The 20,795-nt window shown below is 35.3% G+C and overlaps 1 protein-coding gene across 1 annotated transcript; it reads right to left on the bottom strand.

The window, feature by feature from the left end:
- Positions 1 to 2,789: 2,789 nt before the first annotated feature.
- On the bottom strand, positions 2,790 to 17,149 carry si:ch211-71n6.4 (para-nitrobenzyl esterase). Its single transcript, XM_051378789.1, has 10 exons — positions 17,062 to 17,149; positions 15,228 to 15,498; positions 13,816 to 14,236; positions 11,943 to 12,050; positions 11,042 to 11,238; positions 9,724 to 9,923; positions 9,586 to 9,644; positions 8,832 to 8,999; positions 5,400 to 5,627; positions 2,790 to 5,081 (listed from the first exon to the last, which is right to left on the bottom strand). The coding sequence occupies exons 2-10, from the start codon at positions 15,489 to 15,491 to the stop codon at positions 4,939 to 4,941; spliced, it is 1,788 nt and encodes a 595-aa protein (XP_051234749.1). The 5' UTR covers positions 15,492 to 15,498; positions 17,062 to 17,149; the 3' UTR covers positions 2,790 to 4,938.
- Between the last annotated feature and the right edge of the window lie 3,646 nt (positions 17,150 to 20,795).

Here is a 20,795-nt window from a genome sequence, read left to right as displayed (position 1 = left end):
TGAGTAAGTGCTGTTCTGTATAAAACTGATAATGTCATTGATATGATTTTAATATTAAGACTTTATAATCCTGAAACCTAAAAATAAAAAGTAATACTCAGAGATTCCTTAAAACAACACAGAATAATGAACATGCCAAAGAATAAGCAAGCCGAGAAAACATGCAATAAAAACTCAAATGAAGTCTAAATTTAGTCTTTAAACATAAAAATCCCATTAAAGTCGATGCAGGAAATAAAATAATCTATTTAACAGCAACCCCACAGACCAGAGTCAATCTTGGAATAATAGTGACAATAATAATTATATTATATATAATATAGTTATTATTGTCACACAGCCATTTACAGCATATGGATCCGCCAGCGTCAGTAATCGATTCAGACATTATTAAAGCATTAATCAAACTAATAACTAACAGCACTCAGCGTCAGACAACCTTATCAGCCTTTAGCAGTTAGCTAGTGTTTCTGTAGTGGAGACTAAACGTTAACAATGATCCATATCAGCAGTTTGAATCCAACTAAAAGCTCACATTTTAACAATTCCTAACGTGTTCGTAACAACACATAACTCTAGAAACACGAGCTAAAGGCCGTCATATGTCCACAGTCTGACTGTCAATGCAGGATCAATATCATCCATAAAGATACATTGTATACTGATCAATATCATCCATAAAGATACATTGTATACTGATCAATATCATCCATATATCATCCATAAAGATACAGTATATTCTGATCAATATCATCCATACAGATACAGTGTATTCTGATCAATATCATCCATAAAGATACAGTGTATACTGATCAATATCATCCATACAGATACAGTGTATTCTAATCAGTATCATCCATAACAATACAGTGTATTCTGATCAATATGATCTATAAAGTTAGTGTATTCTGTATAAACTCAACTTGTTCAGCCTCCGTTGTAGTGGATGTGAAGCAGACACACACTGAATTGAACGTAACGTTGTTAATTCACTGTCTGTTCTGTGTGTGACGTATCTGATGAGGTTTTTTGGCTGTTACCAAAGTAACTATACCGATTCGTTGCTTCCTGTTTGGTGCTGTAGAGAGAGGCTCCCCCAGTCGTCTCCAACACGGCCAGATATTTAGCCTGCTAGACATTTTTCTGGCAGCTTCAGCAAGCTCTTGTCAAGCCCGAGGGGTTAACACGTCTCCCAAAATAGTTGCTGAGTGGAAAATCTGGGCTAAAATCACATAGCGTGAACTCAGCATAAAGTTCAGTGAAGTCAGTGGAGGAGAGAGAGGAACCACAACTGACTGTGCTTTTCTCTCAGGGACAAAATGGCTTCCAGATCAGAGGAGGATCTCTGCTGTCCGGTCTGTAGTGACGTGTTTAGACATCCTGTCGTTCTGTCATGCAGCCACAGCTCCTGTAATGACTGTCTGAAGAGCTGGTGGAAAGAGAAACATACCTGTGAGTGCCCAGTTTGTAAGAGAAGATCTTCAAGGCTTTTACCTCCTTCAAACCTGACTTTAAAGAACCTGTGTGAGAGCGTCTTACAGGAGAGAGATCAGAAATCTTCAGAGACTCTGCAGTCTGCACTCTGACAAACTCTAACTCTTCTGTCTGGACCATCAGCAGCCAGTGTGTCTCGTCTGCAGAGATTCAGAAAAACTCTCCAACCACAGATTCAGACCCATTGATGAAGCTGCACAGGATCATAAGAACGAACTTCAGGAAACTCTGGAGCCTTTAAAGGAGAAGTTAATTTGATTTCTGAACGAGTTAAACTGAAGTTTGATCAAACAGCCGAACACATGAAGGTCCAGGCCCAATGCACAGAGAGGCAGATTAAAGAGCAGTTTAAGAAGCTTCACCAGTTTCTAGACGAGGAAGAGGAGGCCAGGCTGGCACCACTGACGGAGGAAGAGGAGCAGAAGAGTCAGATGATGAAGTTGAAGATGGAGGAGCTGAGAGCTGAAGACATCTCATTCCTGAACAACTACAAGGCTGCAGTGGAAAGAGTCCAGTAGCGCCCCCTGCTGGAGGATCCACAGCTGCTCTCAGGAGCTCTGATGGACGAGGCCAAACAACTGGGCAACCTGACCTTCAACATCTGGAACAAGATGAAGGACATGGTCTCCTACACTCCTGTGATTCTGTACCCAAACATCCAGGACTCATCCTGTCTGAAGATCTGACCAGTGTGAGATGAGGAGAGGAACAGCAGCTTCCTGATAATCCAGAGAGGTTTGATTCCTGGTCTGTTCTGGGCTCTGAGCGGTTTAACTCAGGGACTCACAGCTGGGATGTCGAGGTTGGAGACTGTGCAATCTAGATCCTGGGTGTGTTAGCAGAGTCTGCCTACAGGACAGGACTCATACATTCTGGATTCTGGGGAATACATTTCGATGAAGATGAATACTTTGCACGGTCACCGTCAGCTCCACTCACTGATCTCGTACAGCAGAAGAAGCTCCAGAGGATCCAAGTGAATCTGGACTGGAACAGAGGAAAACTGTAGCTGTCTGATCCTGATACTAACACAGACATTCACACCTTCACTGACAGGATGTTTTCATACATTAACACTGAGGATGAACTGAAGATATTAGCAGTAAGATCTTTATTTCTTAAAGGGAAAAGTCTGTTAATACAAATTCAACACTTCCTGTGTCTGTTTCAAATTAAAAGTCACAGAAATTCATGGAGATTCATTAACCTGGATCCAAAATGAAACCAACCATAAAAACATAAACACTTAACTCTAACCGCCTCAAAGTGTAAAAGAAAATCCACAATATGACACATTATTAAAACCAATCATTCACATATTGTCAGTTTATTGATCATATACAGAGTGATCACACACACATTACAGCGTGATGCCAGTACAAATGAAGCATAATAAAAGTAAACAAACACATGTGATTCACTTCGGTTTAATAAACATAAAGCATGAACATCTGGAATGAAAAAGGTTCCCACTGTGACTGCAATCAAACATATAACTGTAATACAAAGTGTTCACAGCAAAGTGCAAAGACTTGAGTGGCCAAGCATCGAGGTTATAATCAGTGCAAACAGCAGGACTGCACAGCTTCACAAAACATACGCCCTGTGACTGAGCGGCACATTCACAGGTTAAACCTTACGTAGCTCACGTTCCCTCCTCACTTCAAACATTTCCCTGAATTTATAATCTTTATTATGATCTTTATTATGATCTTTATTATAATCTATAGTTTCACCAGCACGTGACTCGATTTCCCTCCTGAATCCCTGAAGCAGAAAAGTTGTTCTTCACTCAAAAAAGCAACAAAAAAGTTTTAAGTTTGAGCTGATTTTTTTAAAACTATGTTCAGAGGGTTCAAACTCACCGTGTTTGTATTGACTTCAACTTACCGATTACTCCTTTAAATATTCTAGTTAACTCTCTTCCTCTATGTAATGTTACTTTCTAATTAGGACGCTTCACCCGTCCTTGTACAGTCGATCTCTTTGGTCTAGAGGTTTCTTTCAAGCTAAAGATCTTCAGTCCCTTTAGGATCCGGACCTCCAGCTTGTTAAAGGGTCACTTTCTCACTCACCTCTAGAGGTCAGTGTTGGGCAGTAACTCATTACTAGTATTACTTTCTTCAGTAACTAGTGGTGTATCTAATTACATACAGTTATTCCTTAAAAAAAAACTTTTACTTTACTTTTGCTGTCCCCTCCTTAATCCAACCATCCAATCACATCCTCAGATTAATGTTTGTAATCGTGGAAGAAACTAGTTTGGAAGATGGAAACATTCACATTATTCTGATTTTAACAAACAATACTAGATTTTAATAGTCGTAAATCTGAAATTTGGGGCGAAAGGACAAATTACTAATTTTGTGTGGAAAACCAGATGAATTCATTTGAATAAAATAATTGTTTAAACAGATTAAATTGACAATTTTAAGTTAAATACACACAAGTTAAAAAACATTTCTGATCAAGTAGCTTAACACTGACTTCTCTTTGTAATTTTGATTTGTACTGTGAAAACAAAATCACTAGTAAAAAGTACTTCATCAGGAATATTTCTGGAACTTCACTTAACTTGTAAGTTAATGTCACTTAAAATTACTAATAAAATCTGTTTAATAAAGAATCTTAAGTAACTTAAAAGTAGCAGAAAAGTAATATAACTAGTCATGTAACTAATTACTGTCGGCAAGGAGTAATAAGCAACGTAATAATATTACTTTTGAGAAGAGTAATGAGTAATAAATTACATATTTTGAGTAATTAGCCCAACACTGGTGAGTTCAGTGCTGTAAACTCTTAATTTATGACTCAAATTCTTTTTTAAGCGTCCAGCAAAGAATAAACGTCCTGTGTTATAAACAGAGACCTATTTCTGCTTATTTAACTCATCCTGAAACGGGCCGTTAATGTTTGTACATCGTCACTGAACGTCTGCTGCTTGACTTCACGCATAAGAGGAAGAGACATAGATTGTGCATCAATACTGACCCACAGACGGGGGAGAAAACTACATAGTTATGGATTTGAAATATTCCTGATTCTTACTCAACTATATCATACCTTCCTCATCTTAGCAACAAAATCCAGCTCACAGACCTTCACCACATCACAGGGGATTCAGAAGTGGGTAAAGATGAGAGCAACACATCCAGGTACTTTTTGGGTGAAAGCAGTTCCTCTAATTTAACTTCCGATAAATGTAAAAGAGGTTTTTGCCAATTTAATACCATAAAATAAGGATACAATTATGTTTTGTCACCTCTGATCCACAAGAATATAAAAAATATGAGATCAATCCACCGGAGGTTACGTGAGGTTTGGTGAACTCACCCTTTAAGTTCACAGAGATATTTAGTCAAATAGCTGCTGCGGGATTCAAGCCGACGTCACTTCAGTGTAACAAAGCCTTTCATGAAGTCTGGTGACGCTTTAGACGAACGTTCAGTTCATCCAGGCGTAGGCGTACAGGCCGTTCTCCCTCCACAGCCGACACCGATCGGCCCTGTAGTCCTGCTTCACCGTCAGGCTGCCAGACAGGAGAGCAGTGGCTGCTGGGTATTCTGGCCACTCGGCCTTCATCTTACCTGCGAGAAGGAGGCAACAAGATATAAGATATTTCGTATATAATACAGAACAACTGTATAATTAACTAGTTTGTGTAAAACCAGAGATTTGGATGAATTTTGAAGATTATTTCCTGTAAATGTTGCAGTTAAAAGTTTTCACCCTTTAAAGGTCCAGTGTGTAACATTTATTGGATCTATTGGCAGAAATGGACTTTTATCCAACTTTCCTTCCTTCTTATAGAATCCAAATGTCTTCCAAACTTTACATTTCAGATCTGACGCTGCGCTAACGTTACTATCGTCGCTGTTGTGGCGAGACCCGGGAAGCATCGTCACCTGTTCTGGCGAAGTTGACGAGGTGGCGTCTGATGAGCTCCTGGAAGTTCTTGTCTTTGTCAGAGAGCGGTTTCCGCAGGACGGACTCCAGCCCTCCGAAGAAAGCCACGACGTCCAGACAGTGGAAGGAGAAGCGGCTGGGGAACGGCAGCAGGTCGCTGGTCACGTTGACCGGCCCGGACGGCGTGTGCGTGACCACGTATCGGTACACGGGACTGTGGAGAGCCGCTGCAGACAGGGAGAGGTTTATGGAGTTAATCACTGTATTACTGGGTTCAGGTCTGTAGAATCAGCAGGTTTCACATCAAGAGACCTTTTTTAATTCCCTCTTCAAAAACACAATTATGCACCGAAACCTTTCTGACACAGTTTGATATTTTCTTTTAAATTCAAAGCAGAAAATTGCTCAATGAAAGGAAAGTCTGTCGCTTCAGAGGAGAAAAGAAACTTTAATTAGCTGTCAGATTTGAAACCATTGTTAAACCATAACACCGAACATTTTGAGTGCGTTTGAATGAAAAGAGAGAAAATGTAATTATATCTGTAGTTTCCTATTAAGAAACAGTTACTATATAATTTATAGCTTTTATTTTTGAACAGGCAAACTACGGCAAAAACAAAAGCTACAACACAACAGAAGTGAACAACAACAGATGTTAACAAGCAAACGGGGCGGACTGTTCTTAGTGGACTTATTGCCCAATGATGTTTGGAAGAGGAAATGTGTTGCCTGTTTGAGGAACAACTGAAATGTTGTTTGGTAGCAAGGGTTTGTCAGTCGTTTCTTTCCCCTCATTTTCAGATAGCATCAAGTTATCATCAACTCCCAATAAACTAACCAAACCCGCTTTGTGGACATTAGCTTACAGATGTAATACAGCATAGCTAGCTTTATAATAGCGTTAACGTTAATTGGCATTAACATGAAAATATTAGGACACTGAATTACATCATTTGTCACAATCACACAGCAACAGTAATCATAGTTTGCTAGCGAACAAACGGGCAGCAACTTTCCTCTTCCACACATCAGGAGGCAACAAGTCCGCCGCTTACAGTCCGCCGCTAACAGTCCGCTAATAACAGTATAATAACAGTATAATAAGTCTCTAATAACAGTGTAATAACAGTATAATAAGTCTAATAACAGTATAACAACAGTCCGCTAATAACGGTCCGCTAATAACAGTATAATAACAGTATAATAAGTCTCTAATAACAGTGTAATAACAGTATAATAAGTCTAATAACAGTATAATAACAGTATAACAACAGTATAATAACAGTATAATAAGTCTCTAATAACAGTGTAATAACAGTATAATAAGTCTAATAACAGTATAATAACAGTATAACAACAGTCCACTAATAAAGGTCCGCTAATAACAGTGTAATAACAGTATAATAAGTCTCTAATAACAGTATAATAAGTCTCTAATAACAGTATAATAACGTCTAATGAAAGTGTAATAACAGTCTAATGAAAGTGTAATAACAGTGTAGTAACAGTGTAATAACAGTCTCTAATAACAGTCTGACTTCCTGACTGTGGCTCTCAGCTCCAGGTTACTACTGAAGAAATCTTTCAATGCACACGTATATAGTTTAATTTTTAAAAAAGATGCTCGCTGTAGTTTCAATCAAACAAACAAAATATTTTCAGCAGTGGATGAATCCACATTAGGTGCTCTAGTGAGTATTTGGGGCAGGAGGACGGTATATATATAAACCACAGTGTGTGTGTGTGTGTGTGTGTGTGTGTGTGTGTGTGTGTGTGTGTGTGTGTGTATGTGTGTGCAACAGTGCAGCTCAATGATGGAGACTAATGCACAGAGGAAGAAGATATATATGTGATACACACACAGTATCTGTTAGTAGATATATTCACACATATTTGAGATATTTTAAGATAAATAAAGAACCTTTATATGTTGCTTTGATGAATTTGACTGTTTGAGAAGCTTTTTTCTGTCTTCAGGAGAGAATATTTATGTTTGATTTATCATCAGTTCAGAGAGGCTGTTATTCTGAACTTAAAACAGACTCTGCAACATAAAAAACCCAATGAACCGTGCAGAAAAATCACCCAGGATGCTTTGCAGTTTCCTTTCACAACAGCTAAATGTCAGTTTACTCAGAGCGAGCGTAACAAGCCCCACAGGCACGAAACCCTACATGAAGCACAATCCTGCTGCAGCACAAACTCATTGAGCAGATAAACAGAGAGTTTGTTATTCAGACTTTAACAACCTGTAATGTACACTGACGCTCTGATACACTAATGAACTGCACGGAGGCGTTTCACTCTGGGTGTGAGCGGAGGAAACACTGCCAGCTGTCCCTGGAACAATTAAATGTACATTCAGTGTGTATTTTAACAGTTGTTGAACACATTAAGTTCAGAATGATGGAGTGCAAGATTCCCACTCTTCTTAAGAATTCATTTTCCAGGAGTTTTCTTGACAATACAGGACAGTCAGTCATATATTTCACCAGCATGCTGAATACAGACACTCCATTAACTCCAGTTTTAATCCTGTTTTTTTAACGATGCAGGTTCATGATAGGAGACATTAAACTAGTGAATAAAGGCCCATTTTTAGCGTTCATTAATCCCCTGTCTCCATCCACACAAGCAGCAACCTCCTAGGCTAAAATAATGAATCCAACAATAAAGTGACACAACATGCAGTTCTTCTAATGGCCACTAGAGGCTGGCTCCAGCAGTGAGTCTCCATAAGGCCCATTATTAAAATGTCTTTACAGCAGAAATAAACATGTTTGAATCCTTTTTATATAACTGACCTGTTTAAATCATATTAAGGCTTTAAGTTTTCATTGTAGCCTTTTAAGCATCGACCTGATTTAAACCTGGTGAACTCTGTGTTTATGAGTTATGAGTTTCAAATATTAAAGGGAACATTAAAGAGAATAACTGCTGTCGGTGTAATACGTTTTTTTTTTCTGTTATTGGATTTTTTTAATTAGTGGACTTCCTCTCTGATTATCTGAGACTGGAGGAAGTGGAGACGTCTCCTATCTATGGAAGACTATTTACAGCAATGTGACGGGGAAAAAAGGGTATGTAAATGATTATAATGACAATCTTTCTGAAAACTTTAAAGCATCAAAAGTTAAGAAAATTAGTCATTTTTTGAGATATTAAGTCAAAATATTAAGAAACCTTCACGTTATTTTGAGAAAATTAGTCATTATTTTGACTTTTTCTTATTATTTTGAGAAAACTTAGTATAATTAATAAGAAACCTTTTCTTTTTCTTTAAAGCAGAAATAAACAAGTTTAAATTCTGTCTGTCTGTTTTTTTTATATAACTGACCTGTTTAAATCATATTTAGGCTTTAAGTTTCCATTGTAGCCTTTTAATCACCGATCTGATTTAAACCTGATGAACTCTGTGTTTATGGGTTTACCTGCAGCCCTCCCGGCGAGGTCGTTGTTGGGGCAGGTGACCCTGATGTCGGACACCATGGTGGTGTAGGACCGCTCTGGACAGCGGTCTGTGGTGGGGCAGGGCTCGGAGCTCGGATACAGCTCCAACGCCTCTTTGGTTAGATTCTCACTGAAGGACTGAAGTTTATCTGTGTGGAGAGATAAACAGATAAAATGCACTGAAGTTATTTTAACTAAAATATTGTTGCAATGAATTTTAAGTATTTCAAGAAACACAAAGTCAATTATGTAAGTTACAGAAACCTGATTAATTACTTTTTACTGGGTATTTTGATTTCACAGCACAAATAAAAATCAGTTTTACTTACATTTTTTTTTATCAATTTCAACAATTTATTGAGTTAAATTAACAGTTTACAGTGTAAAGGATGACTTTAATGATAGCTGCATACAAACACTGTTACCAACGTGCACAACACAAGAGCTTTAACGTTTGATTGCTGCCTCACATCGGCAACCTTGTGATTTCTTGATGAGTCGTGATAAAGTTAAAGGCATACTATGCAGGATCATAAAAACAACAATGTGTAGACTCATACAAACATAATCCTCATCATTTATGACCAATCAGCAGGATATCTGCAGTCGTCTGCCTGATGTTTCACCTTTGGGCGGCGTGCATCGTTGGGACTAAACGTAGCGAGCAGGTTTCACCGCTCAACTCTTATTAAATTCTTATTCGTAAACAAAAAAAAGTGTGAAACTATCTGTTACCTTTCACAAACCACTGGTAGTCCCCCCAGGTCCATGTGGAGATGTTTCCAGCCGAGGGGCTGCAGAGGAGACACAGAGGACTGAGTTTGACCACAGTAACAGCTGACACAGGTGAACCTGAACCAGGTGAGCTCTCACCTGAAGTCAGCCTCCTGCTCTGTCGTCCCGATGACAAAAGGAACGTCACTGTGGTTACCATTCTTCTCCCACACCGCGAAAGGCGGAGCTTCGAGAACGTATCCGTCCACCACTGCGACCGGCCCGATGAAATGCCCTTTAATGGGGAGGTCCGTCAGCTCTTCTGCTGCCCAGGACGGGTACTCCTGCCATGGCACGGCCTGCGGAGGAACAATAAAGAGCTGACCTTTGGAAAATTTTAGATTAAAGGTGCAGAAAATAGAGCCGGTCTGTCCACTCTGAATGAAGTTACGATGATCTGAAGGTAAAATGAGTGTTTCTGTCCCTGTCAGACACTGACAATAACAACCTGAGTACTGTTCCTTATTTTATGGAAGAAATAAAGAAAAAACATTTAAATAAAAAGAGAAATGCAAAAATAAAATGTACAAACTCAGTCAACCTGAGTGACAGCTAGAAAAATGCAACGTGACATTTAAAAAACGTAATAACAGTAATATACAGAATGATGACTGCTGCACTTATAAAAGTTCATCCTTTTCACTGAGCTTGTATGTTATTTAATTTCATGTAATGCATTATTCATAATTCATCCGAAGGTTACGGTGAAACATGTTGGAAGGAAGCTCTTTTTAAAAATGACTTCTGCTTCTCTGCCGAGGATCTTTTTATTTAATAAATCTTAATGGTCTTTCTGAGTGAAGGTGCCGAATATTTCTGGGAAATTATGGCTGCAGATTTCAGAGTTTCACAGTGAAAGAAAAATACAACCTGGTAAGTTTAGTGTGCAGTCTCTTCATTACCTCATCCAGGTGCTCTGATACCTGAACTATCTTTCAACAGGAGAGAGCAATTTTAAAACTTTATGATCGTTATATCAAAACGGTCGCAATGAATCAGATGTTTTATGAAATCCTCAAATATTAAAGGGAACATTAAAGAGAATAACTGCTGTAGGTGTAATGAGGTTATTTTATCTGTTATTGGATTTTTTTTTAATTAGTGGACTTCCTCTCTGATTATCAGACAGTGGAGGAAGTGGAGACGTCTCGTATCTATGGAAGATTATTTACAGCAATATGACGGGGGAAAAAGGATATGTAAATGATTATAATGACAAACTTTCTCAAAACTTTAAAGCATCAAAAGTTAAGAAAAATTTCCTTTTTTTAGATATTAAGTCAAAATATTCAGAAACCTTCTCGTAATTTTGAGAAAATGAGTCATTATTTTGAGATACTAAGTTAAATATTAATAGAGTTTCTCGTTATAATGACTTTACAGAATCACATTGGCAGGAATTGTCTTCCATACCAACCTGCAGGATCTTTTTGACGGGCAGACGTCTGAGGCAGCTCAGGTCTCTGCAGCCCGTCTTATTCAGGAACACCAGGTTGTCGGACTCGGCCTGTTTCAGTGTGGCGTTGTAGACGTATGAACCACTCATGTCCACCGCCGCGTGGAAGAGACCCTTCGCCAGCGGAGACATCATCAGGGTCCACACTGACGTCCCACCTTCACATGACCGCAGAGAGAAACATGATGAAGACGAAGCCCTCTGGCTCTTAGAGCAACGTTAGCCCCCAACACATGTACGACTGATATGTATGAAAATTGCTACCCACGTTTTTAATGACCAGACAAGCAAAAAAGCCTCTTGGACCAATACCCCAAACCCAAAAGGAAGTCGGCCATTTTGAATTTAGTGGTCATTTTCTGTGATTTTTCGCCTTGTATCTTAACAAACTCCTCCGAGGACAAAGATTGGATCGACTTCAAATTGTGTCAGTGCAATCTAAAGACCATCACAATTATAATTTGGGCTATTTGTGACTGTGTGTCCAACGGTGTGTCCGTGGCGTGCTGTAAAATTTTAACATTTAACAATGAACAGGAAGTTGTCATAACCTCAGTGTAATTTGTCCAATCTGAACCAGACTTTACCGGTCTGATAAGAGCCCCGCCCTGAACACTAATACCAACCAATATTCAGATATAGTCATAGTGCCTAGTATGTCTCATAGTATGGAAATTAAAATTTTAACTTCAAATGTGTATCAATGGCTTTGATTACTAATAATCAGTTTCTGTATCGGCCCTGAAATAATATAATAAACATACTGGTTGATCCAAAAACATGAAGGAAACTGCTTCTGGATTATATATAAAAACCTAAAAAGGCCACATTTCATGTACTTTAATTTTTACAGTTTTCATACCTGAGCTCTGCCCAAATATGGTGACTCTCCCAGGATCTCCACCGAACACGTGGATGTTCCTCTGGACCCACTTCAGAGCCGCGATCTGGTCCATGAAGCCATAGTTCCCTGCAGAGAGCGGCGGGGAAAGGGATCGATTAGCAACCACAGCCTGCTTTGATGTGGCCTTGTTTTACAGCGTCCCATTTTCTCCGTCGGAAACAAAACCAGCTCGCTTGTAGCGCTCTGGCAGCCTGAACTAAATTTAACTCTTTTCAAGCTGAGGGAGCGAGGAAATGGGCCACGGATTCAAAATTAGAAACCTGAGCGCCGGAGACACGGCTCCTGGAAGATGAGAAGGACTCATGCACCCTGCCATCACGCCATCATGTCATGCGAGGCTCTCTCTCATTCAACGGGTCATTTCACATCAAGGTCACAGTGTTTGGATTATGTAACGCTAACATCCCGCAGCATGCGATAATGCAAACACGAACACAGCCTCAGAAATTAGCTCCATTCATCTGGCTCACATTCATTAAGCATTCACATCCTAATGGGGAGGTATGGACTGATCAGCATTCGGTCGGACTGTAAACACCATAAATATTTCAAGAGGTTTCTTAAGTGGAAAACCGCTGGTAAGAAAATGGACATTATAACTTATTTAAGCTATTAAAAGCTGTACAGCGACCGTAACGACTGCTTGAATCCTTCTTGATCCTAATTTGTGTTTTTAGCAGAGCGTGTAAAGAACGTATTCAATCTCTCATTTGACCTCTACTGACCCCAAAGAGGCCTGAGAGTGAGTCTGAAATCAATATCAGGAGAGCCGGACACTCGACAAGTGTAACAACATCCCCGCGAACACAAAGCAAAGAAGAGTAATTTATTAATAAAATCTGCACAAAAGATGAAAATAAACATTCATCCAACTCATTTAGATAAAGACTGAAACAACAAACACTGCAGGACAGTTTTAAAGAGAGAGCTTTATTAATGGGCTATATTAATATTAATATGTAAGAAAACATTAAGCAGTGATTCACCTGTTTTATTAAGGAAGATACAAGTATTGATCAGGACTCGTTGGAATTTCACTGGTATTGGTATCGACTACTAAATTTCTAGTACCGTGACGTCCCTCGACGTTATTGATACCAGCACCATTATCGATCCTGCATATCATTGCAGTTCTTTTTGATCTTCTTATTGATACCTGATCAATTTTCTGTGTGGAAAGGAAAAAGACCTACAGAGGTTTAGTTTTAGTTTTCAGAGGCTCACCATAAGTATGATCCTCCATTATCAACTAAAGTGCAGTGCAGACTTTCAAATGTGCCGGGGCACTGATCTCCTTCTCCGTTATAGCTGGTTTCAGTCACGTGACGCTGGCTCTGAACGAGAACGCGTTGTGGATTAGTGAGACAGGTAGGCTAGTGCTTTATGTCCCTCTTGGCGATTATAGTTTTTCAAAATGGCGGAATGACATGGAAGCCTCCATGGACTTGCCCGTCCAATGTATATACAGATAAGAAATTCTTCGTCAGATCATTGGCAGAGGTCATTTTACAGCAATGAGGACACATTTATGAATGAAGACATTGATTTTAGCTAATAAAATTCTTAAAACACTACACAATGTCCCTTTAAGTGAAACTGAATTTTTTGCTGTGAAAACAAAGTAGAAAGGTACTGAATCAGGAATGTTTCTGTAACATAGAAAACTAAGTTAGTGTCACTTAAAATTAAAAGCTGCTTCATGAAGAACTTAAAGAAGGTAGTTTGTGTTACTTAAAGTCTTTGATATGATCCGTTTTAACCATTGTGTTGAGATGAAGTCAGTGTTGATTGACAGCTTCTGGAATAAACTGTATGTGAGTCCTGGACTGACCTGAGGTGTTCGTTGGAGAACCTTCTCTCAGTATCTCCAGAGCCAGGAAGCCGAAGGCGTTGAGTCTGTAGTTGAAGCTGACATAAACCATTCTCGTGTCGGCGGCAAGCTTCTCTGTGGGAGAGTAGCCTTCCTCTCCTCCACTGAGCATGTGCAGGAAGCCTCCGTGGATCCAGACCATGACGGGCAGCTTGGCGTCGGGCTGCAGCGTGGGCGTCCACACGTTGATGAAGAGGCAGTCCTCCTGACCCATCAGCTTCCCCGAGCTCTGCAGCGGCCGCACCTGAGGGCACACGCTGCCGAAGCGGCCCGCGTCGGACGTCACACTCTTGCACGTCGGTTCGGCCGGAGGAGCCCAGCGCAGGTTACCAACAGGGGCGGCGGCGTAGGGCATCCCCTTAAAGGAGTACGCACCGTTCTTCTGCAGAGGAAAATAAAACACAAACATCTATTTAATCTGCAGGAAACAAAACTATGGAAGCACGTTGGGGCCAAAAGAAAACGTTTATTGTTAAAACCAGTTGGGCAGTAACTCATTACTAGTAGTAATATTACTTCCACAGTAACTAGTAGTGTAACTAATTACTAAAAGGGATGCACAATAATTATCAGGGCAGATAAATAATTGTCCGATAATGGGAAATTTATATTGTTTTAACTTCACAGGATAATTAATATACAGTTTAATTATCGGTCCAGATTAATAATAATATGTTTTGAATTCTGTCTAATAGAACAACGGCCAAACATCAGGGAGAAGAAAACACTTTGTTAAAAAGAAGAATATTAAGTCTGTTTGATTGTTAAAGATAATTAAAAATACATCATACAAACAGAGGATTGTATAAAAAGTTCTCAAAATTTTACATAAACTTCCTGCAGTTACTGAGTTTACTGTTTTGAATATAATATGAAATATCCATAAAATACGTCACTGAGTCAGTTTATTAATGATAGAAAAGGTTGGGAACCACTGCTGTAGGTTTATTGAGACTCGGACTGTGAGTCAATGTGTCTTTGTAATATAATATTAGTCGTGTTATAATAAATATTCTGACCTTAAAACTTGACAAATACCCCGAAATTCTAATAACAAAACATTGTAAAAATGAAAAACATAATAAAAACTGATGATAAAATGTAATAAAACTCTTTAAGCTACAGCTGGACGTCTGTTCCCTCCTCTTCCTCATTCTTGCTGTGATTTCTGCACAATCAGCACTTAAATGCACCTCTAACATTTTAGGGGAAGTCCAGGAGGGTTAAAACCAGGAAGTAGATTTAAGGATTAGAACATCTGTTCTTCAATAAAGTTGTTTATGGTTAAAGAGGAACGTGTGTTCGTTAGACTATGATCTGAAACAGCTTTCTGGTTGGTTTTAATGAGACATTGGATGGTTGTTTAGACTCACCTGTCGTCCTCTGAAGTCTCCGCAGTGCGTCGACACCTCGGCGACGCCCGGCGGCAGCGTCTGGGCCACGTAGCCCAGGTAGGTGGCGATAGAGAGCAGGGCGAGCACGCCGAGGCAGATGAGGATGATGCAGCGGCGGGAGAGCACCAGGAGGGGGTTGATGTAGTTTCTGTGGTGGACGTACTGCACCTCCTCCTCATCCTCCTCCTGCACCAGGTAGCGGTACTCGGTCCTCTCCGGGACCTCGAACGCATCCTCATTCATCTTCGCTCTGGAGAAAACAGGGAATAAAAACGTCTTCTTGTTGTCTTTAAGATGATTACAGATGGTAGAAAAGGAGAGAGCCTTTTGATTTAAACTGTATATGAAAGATTTTCCCTCCATTTTTAGTCCATAATTCAGATTCAGACATTGTTTGTAATCTGCTGCTCCAGATTCTTCTTTAATTATCATCATAAAGGTCCGTTTGAGAGAGATTGTGCTCGTTTCGTTGTGTTTTTCAGACCTGGAAAATGTAACATTGCTGCTCTCTGCTTAAGTTAAAGCTGCACAATTAATATTATAATATAACACAAATATTAAACGTGTGATCTCGCAGTTAAATTAATGAGATGGACTGAGATATTTATGTTTAAAATGTTTGCTCCACTCATAGAAAGCTGCATTGTCAGGGTTCCCACTGTTTCCAAGACCTTTCCAGGACCTTTTCCAGGAGTTCCTCATATAACAGGCATAGTACTAACAGGTTCCCAGTTGTCCCACAGACAATCTCTCTGTTTCACTACAGTTTACTACAGTAAACACAGTTACTTTCCAGGATATTTGTTCATTTTAATCAATTTCCAGGTGTGATTGGAAAACTAGTGTCTACATTTCCAGGTTTTCCAGGTTTTCCATTAAGTGTTATTATTCTTATTTTGATGCAGATTTTTATGTTAGCAGGAAAAGTGAAAGCTGCTCTTTATTGCATAATCTGTTGTTGTATATTGAAACAGCAGATGTGTAGATATGGAAATGTGTGTGTGTGAGTATCAGTGAATATTAATATATACGATATATAAGTTTAGAATTTAACTGACAAGAAGCAGAGAAAGGTTGGAATAAATAACTTCCTCTGACTCCTTTCAAAAATATTTAATGGTGTTTATGAGGATGTATTCAGTAAGGTTATTGTTCTTTTTATTTTAATGTTATTTTTCCATTTCTTTCTTTTATACGTTCAAAAAATATATATAAACAAACAAATGCTATAAAAAGGTTTATCCTTGTTTAACTCAGTTTATTAAGAGTTTTCTTTCTGTTCTGAAATACGACTTTAACAACCTTAGTAACTATTAGTACTACTAACAGTAATTAAAGTATCTGAACTAACAGTAATTAAAGTATCTGAACTAACAGTAATTAAAGTATCTGAACTAACAGTAATTAAAGTATCTGAACTAACAGTAATTAAAGTATCTGAACTAACAGTAATTAAAGTATCTGAACTAACAGTAATTAAAGTACATTAACATTGATTAACACTGAACATTTACTGTCAGCGGACATCGTGAGTTCAATAAAGTTCCTTCAAACATCCGCTGGATATAATAATGTGTAATATTTATATAATATATAATAATAGAGATATATATAATATAATATAAACTTTATAAAGCAGACTGCGGTCAGAAACGCTGCTTTTTACAGCTCAAACTTTTCCTGCTCAAACTTCCTCCAACTCGACAGAAACACCGAATTATCTCATTATTATTCTAAATGTTAATGATGTTGTTGTTGTTGTTGTTGTTGTTGTTGTTGTTAGTGCAGGACAAACAGACCAGGAGTTACTCACCATTTCCTGCAGACACTTTGAGGAGAAACTCAGAAAAACAAGTTGACGCATTTAGTGCTTCACGGGGCGGAGTGCGCATGCGTGAACCTCATCCGTTGGTTTAACCTTTAAAGGGAAAGTACACTATTAACTGATCATATATTATCAATAACTGATCAATAACTGATCATATATACTGTCAATAACTGATCATATATACTGTCAATAACTGATCAGATATACTATCAATAACTGATCCTATATTATCAATAACTGACCATACATACTGTCAATTACTGATTATTGATCCTCTCACAGCCTGATTTAATTTAATTTATTAAATGTATTTTCTTTGTTTTATTCTTACATTTTATATTATTCTTATGTGTTCATTTAATAACATTTATTAATTATGTTTATTTGATTGATTGATTGATTTAATTACATTTGTTTTAATTATTAATTATCTATTGTTCATTTATTTTATGTTATTTATTTTATTACATGTTATTATTTATAATATTTTCATTTATTATTATTATTTAATTGTCTATTATGTTTATTTTATTATTATTTTTTTATATTTTATTTTATTTTATTCATTTATTTGATCATTTATTTTTTATTATTTACATTTTATGTATGTATGTAATGTGTATTTATATTTATATATTTATTTATAAATGTTAATCAGCAGCAGCAGCAGCTCGCGGTGGTTTCACGTCTCATTTAACCACCGAGGAGCTCCATTATCTTCCTTTAGTCCGTTGTTCACTGCGATCGATGAGCGGCGTCCGTAATGAGCAGCGAGACCTTGAAGTGGCTCCGTGGCCGCGGCCCTACAGAAACCACATTAGAGGGATCAATGAGGATCAATGGCTGCGTGCTCACAGTTAAATGTTTTCACTAACTGTATGATCAGAGTGATTGATCGAGAGTCCCACAGGGCTCAGTTTCTGCCCCCGTCAGCCATTTTACTGATCGACCTGCAGCCAGCGAGGAAGGACGCGGCAAATATTTCTACCAGGAAACAATTAATCAATAATTCTTTCATCTCGAGTTTAACCAGGAAAACTGTGAAAGGATTCAAATCCTTCATCTGGTTCAAATAAACCACAAAGATCTGAACAGTGAATCCAGTTTCCTTGCGGGAGTCAACCCAGAAGGATCAATAAAGAGAAGTCTGAGTCTGAATGGAAACAATGGAACAGAGGCTAATGCTAACAGACTGAGGCTAATTCACTCATTAATAAAATATCACATATATTTATTTTTAAATCTCTGATTCTGTTCGGACTCGAGCCGACCTACAGCAGAAGTCCTGGTCCTGAACCCGCAGGTCGTGTCGGGTTCAGGCAAAGAGCATCTTGATATTTTCCAATAACGTTTATTTTTCTTGCGTTCGTTATAATCAGGTTATAATCAGACAAAGTAAAAGTACTGTAAATATTATTATTATTATTATTATTATTATTATTATAAGTAGTATTATATTATTATATTATTATTATTATTATTATTATATTATTATTATTATTATTATATTATTATTATTGTTATTATATTATTATTATTATTATTATTATTATATTATTATTATTGTTATTATATTATTATTATTATTATTATTAGTAGTAGTAGTAGTAGTAGTAGTAGTAGTATTATATTATTATTATTATATTATTATTGTTATTATATTATTATTATTATATTATAATTATTAGTATTACATTATTATTATTATTATTATATTATTATTGTTATTATATTATGATTATTATTGTTATTATATTATTATTATTATTATTATATTATTATATTACTATTATTATAATATAATTATAATAATATTATAAACATATAAAACATATTAATATTATATTATTATTATTATATTATTATAATATTTTATAAACATATTAATATTAAATTATTATAATAATATAATTGTATTATTATAATAATATAATAATATTATTATTAAATTATTAATATTATATCATTATAATAATACTATTATTATATTGTAATATTATTATATTATTATTATTATTATATTTTATAAAACATATTAATATTATATTATTATTATTATAATATTTTTATAAAACCTAGTAATATTATATTATTATTATTATAATATTTTATAAAACATATTAATATTATTATTATAATATTTTTATAAAACATATTAATATTATATAATTATTATTATTATTATTATATTTTATAAAACATATTAATATAATATATTATTATTATTATTATTATATTTTATAAAACGTATTAATATTATATTATATTATTATTATTATTATTATAATATTTTATAAAACATATTAATATCAATTATTATTATAATTATTATTATATTTTATAAAACATATTAATATATTATTATTATTATTATATTATTATTATTATTATTATTTTTTTATAAAACGTATTAATATTATATTAAATTATTATTATTATTATTATATTTTATAACACATATTAATATTATATTATATTATTATTATTATTATTATTATTATATTTTATAAAACATATTAATATTATATTATATTATTATTATTATATTTTATAAAACATATTAATATTATATTATTATTATTATTATATTTTATAAAACGTATTAATATTATATTATATTATTATTATTATATTTTATAAAACATATTAATATCAATTATTATTATTATTATTATTATATTTTATAACACATATTAATATCATATTATTATTATTATTATTCTTATTATTATATTTTATAAAACATATTAATATTATATTATATTATTATTATTATTATTATATTTTATAAAACATATTAATATTATATTATTATTATGATTATATTTTATAAAACATATTAATATTATATTATTATTATTATTATTATTATTATTATTATTGTTATTATATTTTATAAAACATATTAATATTATATTATTATTATTATTATTATTATTATTATTATATTTTATAAAACATATTAATATCATATTATTATTATTATTATTATTATATTTTATAACACATATTAATATCATATTATTATTATTATTATTCTTATTATTATATTTTATAAAACATATTAATATTATATTATATTATTATTATTATTATTATTATTATATTTTATAAAACATATTAATATTATATTATTATTATTATTATATTTTATAAAACATATTAATATTATATTATTATTATTATTATTATTATTATATTTTATAAAACATATTAATATTATATTATTATTATTATTATTATATTTTATAAAACATATTAATATTATATTATTATTATTATTATTATTATATTTTATAAACATATTAATATTATATTATTATTATTATTATATTTTATAAACATATTAATATTATATTCTCAGTGTTTCTTGACCTTTAAATAAAGAACTTCCTGCTGCTGACGTCTCGGTACCTCTTCCTCTTCCTCTTGCTCTTCCTCTTCCTCTTCCTCTTGCTCTTCCTCTTCTCTTCTCTTCCTCTTCCTCTTGCTCTTCCTCTTCTCTTCCTCTTCCTCGGGGACGGACTGAATGTTTGGACTCATTAAACCCCCCCGACCTCCTTCCTCCTCTCTGCAGAGCCACTTCCTGTAGAATCAGCTGCTGCAGTGTGGACAAACTTCCTGGTTCTACAGTACAAGAAGAAGTAGAAGAAGAGTCCTGCAGCTGATTAAACTGTCTCACTGTCTATCTGTCTGTCTCACTGTCTATCTGACTGTCT

This window comes from Dicentrarchus labrax, unplaced genomic scaffold, assembly GCF_905237075.1.
Source record: "Dicentrarchus labrax unplaced genomic scaffold, dlabrax2021, whole genome shotgun sequence".
NCBI classification, from domain to species: domain Eukaryota; kingdom Metazoa; phylum Chordata; class Actinopteri; family Moronidae; genus Dicentrarchus; species Dicentrarchus labrax.
The sequence above is the reverse complement of the archived record's forward strand: the minus strand, read 5'-3'. Positions and strand labels throughout refer to the sequence as shown.

Excerpts from the sequence above, each read along its gene's own strand:
- si:ch211-71n6.4 (XM_051378789.1), bottom strand. The coding sequence starts at position 15,491 with ATGAATGAGGATGCGTTCGAGGTCCCGGAGAGGACCGAGTACCGCTAC. Across the intron at positions 11,239-11,942 it reads CATATTTGGGCAGAGCTCAG|GTGGGACGTCAGTGTGGACC; the intron begins GTATGAAAACTG and ends GGTCATGTGAAG. Across the intron at positions 9,924-11,041 it reads CCGTCAAAAAGATCCTGCAG|GCCGTGCCATGGCAGGAGTA; the intron begins GTTGGTATGGAA and ends GTTCCTCCGCAG.